The following is a 4122-nucleotide window of genomic DNA, read 5'->3' on the forward strand; positions in this document are numbered from 1 at the left end:
AACCAACAACACATTTACGCATAAGGGACACCATATTCACCTATTTTTTTTAAATTTTTTTTTTAACTTGCTCCACTCTCTGTCTCTTTTATACAGATATATTCAACATTCACACATAATAAATACTTATTGTTACAGTAAAATAATATACTTCATAGTAGTTGTTTTTCGACATTTGGATTTTTTGTGTAATTAAATAATAATAATGATAATAACTATAGAAGGACACATAAAATCATTCTCTGAAGGACATTTTGGGAAATATATATTCCAAATGTACAAGACATAGAAAGGGAAAACCTTTCATAGATTAGAAATTATAATCCTACTTTGAAAAGAAAAAAAAATTCACAGCATGATATATTGAAAAAGAATTCGGTGCATTGGCAACTGTATGAAGAAAAATGAAGGCTTGTCTGCAAAAAAATCAGTGGTCCGCAATCATTTCGGGTTCGAATATTATCTTTCAGTATCTTACTTCCTGTATATCGTACGGAAAACGGAAGTGACGTTTTTCTGGAAAATCCCTTTCCCGAGGCTGGTGTCTGAGAATACAACAATGCATATTTACGTCAAAGTTCTGAAAGGAAACGAAATAGAAGTAGCAGTAAGTATTCATACATGAACATTATCATATCAAAATTTACATTCCAAATAAAACAAAACAACAAAATTTCGCCGAGAACATGTAGGCCTACCATGGCACAGTACTGAGCCTCTAACAGATTTAACAGTAAGGCTTACTGTACATATTATGTAGCCTATTTCAGTAGTCAGTAGAGCCTTTAGAAAGTAGGTGAACTTTCTACTCATGACAGCATAAGATTGCACTTTCTGATGTTATTCTATTTAGATCAGTTGTAAGTCTTACTATTTCTTACAAATAGAGTTTATTTTTTAAAATAAAATAAAGAATTTTGTGAATCCTATGCTAGCTACTTGTGAATGTAGCACGGGAGTCAGCCGAGACCAGGGTTTTAACTTAGAACTTCCGAACAATAGCAAGAGTGCTACCTTTTCGCCAGCAGTCGACACAATCCAGAACTGTTAATTAACTCATCATTTGAAACACAACCCAGGTTTAAGTATCCCTTTACCTGAAATACTCTGGACACCAGACTTAGACATTATGACATTATAACAGATAGATATCAGTTGGTTTAGGGCCAGAGCGCACTACTACATGAAAAGATGGAATTGGCCAACACTGTTTGGTATCAGTCATATCCTATTCAGAATGCTAACAAAATATTACCACCAAGAATCTCGCCACTTACCTTGGTCTTTTCAACAAATAAATAATTTATCTACTCTGTCTCGTAGCCATCCATTTTATCATGCATGCTCTATTGTGTCAACACAGTGGTTTCTTTTTTGCAACTTTATATATCCCTCTTCATCATCGCCATTTTCTCATAGTATGCAAATCACTTCTAATCTTAACAGATTGCTATATTTGGGTAGATAAATTATTCATTTGTATTGGTATTGGTCACAGCACTAAATAGAAGAGCGGCAAAAATGCACAGCCAATTGATCTACCTGATGGCTCCATCGCTGGCGATCAACCTGATCCACATCTTTAAATACAATACCTACAAATTACAGAATAATTTATTTATGTTCTGCTTCAAAAAATCATGCAAGACATAACTTTTGATTACCATCTAAGAGCTGAGTTAGCTAGCATTATGTCAGCAGTAGTACATCACCAAGTTGAGTTTTATATATATGCCGGGGAGGGGGTTGCAGGAGCATATATATAGCGAGAGGAAACGTAAGCAGTGGATTTAGCTATAGACTCTTCCTGACAGACATATGCCTATTCGTGGATGACTTTATAGTAAGATAAAATCTTAACCATTGTGAGGTGCTATTGAAATTTTTTCTATTAAATTTACCTGATTTGACAATCTTTATTTAGCATTCAAAGTTAATTACTGGAAACCTATTCTGTCTTTTAGTGTTACAGGGTTATCTTCATTATATTGTGATGTCATTATTTGTGAGTAAAAGTTACGATGTTTTCTCTTTAAAAAACAAAATGTTAATTAATACACTCATAAAAACATGTTTGTCATATATATTAACAATCTCTATACCTACCAGCAAGGGCAGATAAGTTGCATATTACAAACTCTTTATATTATGCAAATATATAATAATCTATTCATATAATAACATATACCGTGATATGGACTCAGATAAATAATGTGACAACAGTTTGACAATTTTGGTTTGATGAAGAGAATATTATCTTACTTACAATCTTCTGCTTATTGCAGGTATCTCCAAGCCATACCATAGAAGATGTCAAAGGGATATTGGAAATGCAGTTTTGTATGCCAGCTGCTCAACAGAAACTTGTTTACAAAGGGAAAACACTTATAGGTAATACTAGATATCTTGTTTATACCTCTAGGTAGGTAATAGAATATGGGTTCTTGTTTCTTTAGTTTCTTTTAAAATTAAGTAATTGTTTCTTATAGATAATACAAGGTCTCTAGTTGACTTGTTACTTTTAGGTACTACAACACCTTTGTTTCTTATTGGTAAATAAAAGATTTTTATTTTTATTTTACATAGATAATAAAAGATATAGTTCTGATATATAATATAGTCTTATCTGGTAAGATCTGAGACATTGTCTATTAATTATATATCAATGATTGAAATTTTAACTAATCTCAGCTTAATTTCTGATATCATAACATTTAATTCAATGAAAATTTTGGAATAGCAAAGAAGTGTGCTTAGATAAATCACAGGTTTTCGTTTCAAATTAAGTATGTATATATTATATTAGAAATAAAAACCTCTGAATAAATAGAATAGCTCTTACTTTTAAATCATTAAAATGACAACCTATTATTATTTCAGATGGAAAGAGACTGTCAGACTACCACATATCTGATGGAGATAAGTTGTTTTTATTCCAAAAGAAGGGTGATATGTCTGGGGCGAGTACCCCCATAACACCGGGCCAGGTAGTCAGCCCACTCAATGTAACAGGGTCCACAACTGTTCTATGGGACAAACTTTATACCTTCTTACAGAGACATTTTACTAAGATAGACGCACAGAAAGTCTTAGAAGAATTTCAAAAGGTAAGTTAAATAATTCATCGAAAAGGTTGCTAGGCAGTTCAAGCATCAATCTTATTAAAAATAATTTTGACAGATTCTTGGAATATTAATCTGTACTGTACCAAAATGTTTAAAACCTTTCTCTGGATTCCATTTTTTAGCTCACATGGTGTGTCGTCCTTTCATCGGTCCGTCAACATTTCCTTTAAAACGCTACTAGTCATAGGGTTCTACATAGATTGTAACCAAATTTAGCCAGCAACATCCTTTGGGGAAGGGGAATAGAGTTTGTATAAATTTTAGCTCTGACCCCCTGGGGGCAGGAGGGGCGGGGCCTGATAGGGGAAATAGAGGTAAATATTAAAATTCCTTTAGAAAAGAAATAATGAACCTGTATTCAGAACATGACTTAGCATTACAAACCAGGTGAGCGATACAGGCCCTCTGGGCCTCTTGTTTTATATTTAAACTGAACATTTGAATGATACTTCCTTGAAACAACCCCCTCCCCAACATTTCTCATTGATACAAATTACCTGCCTTAATAACCACCTGTGTATCAAGACCACCTGTTATTAAAACAACTTTATGTGGACCTCAAATTGCCAATTTCAACATAATTTGATCTGGTATGAAAGCTTCATTTTCATTGTACACATTTGTATTTTCAAGAACGCTTTCCTCCCTTGTTTTTGATACTTCTGAACTGTAGGTTTAGTCATGTTCAGCACCAGAATTTGTACATACTACAATAAATAATACATGTACCCTACAGTACTATTGTGGTTTGTTTGCTGTCTTTCAGGATTTTTATGCCCAGCTGAAATGTTTAAGCCTAGATGATATAGAGAGACTTGCTGCCAACAAACTTCGAGTGAATGCTAACGGCAATTTGAATGGACATGAACAAATGACATGATATTCATTCACATTTTATCTTTATAATTCTTTGAATTTGAATTTTTTATCATAAATTATGTCATCTGGAATAGTTCAAGATGAATTCTATACACAGTAAAGATTGATGTTGAAACTG

The 4122-nt window shown here is 33.1% G+C and overlaps 1 protein-coding gene across 1 annotated transcript; it reads left to right on the plus strand.

The window, feature by feature from the left end:
• The first annotated feature begins 474 nt into the window (after positions 1 to 474).
• Positions 475 to 4122, plus strand: LOC138305157 (ubiquitin-like protein 4A). Its single transcript, XM_069245571.1, has 4 exons — positions 475 to 607; positions 2286 to 2391; positions 2881 to 3107; positions 3892 to 4122. Exons 1-4 carry the CDS (start codon positions 560 to 562, stop codon positions 4003 to 4005), a joined length of 495 nt encoding a protein of 164 aa, XP_069101672.1. The 5' UTR covers positions 475 to 559; the 3' UTR covers positions 4006 to 4122.

The sequence above is a fragment of the Argopecten irradians genome, chromosome 12 (genome assembly GCF_041381155.1).
Source record: "Argopecten irradians isolate NY chromosome 12, Ai_NY, whole genome shotgun sequence".
NCBI lineage: Eukaryota > Metazoa > Mollusca > Bivalvia > Pectinida > Pectinidae > Argopecten > Argopecten irradians.

Coding starts and splice junctions, on each gene's coding strand:
- LOC138305157 (XM_069245571.1), top strand. CDS start 560: ATGCATATTTACGTCAAAGTTCTGAAAGGAAACGAAATAGAAGTAGCA. Junction 608..2,285: donor GAAACGAAATAGAAGTAGCA/GTAAGTATTCAT, acceptor TGCTTATTGCAG/GTATCTCCAAGCCATACCAT. Junction 2,392..2,880: donor CAAAGGGAAAACACTTATAG/GTAATACTAGAT, acceptor TTATTATTTCAG/ATGGAAAGAGACTGTCAGAC.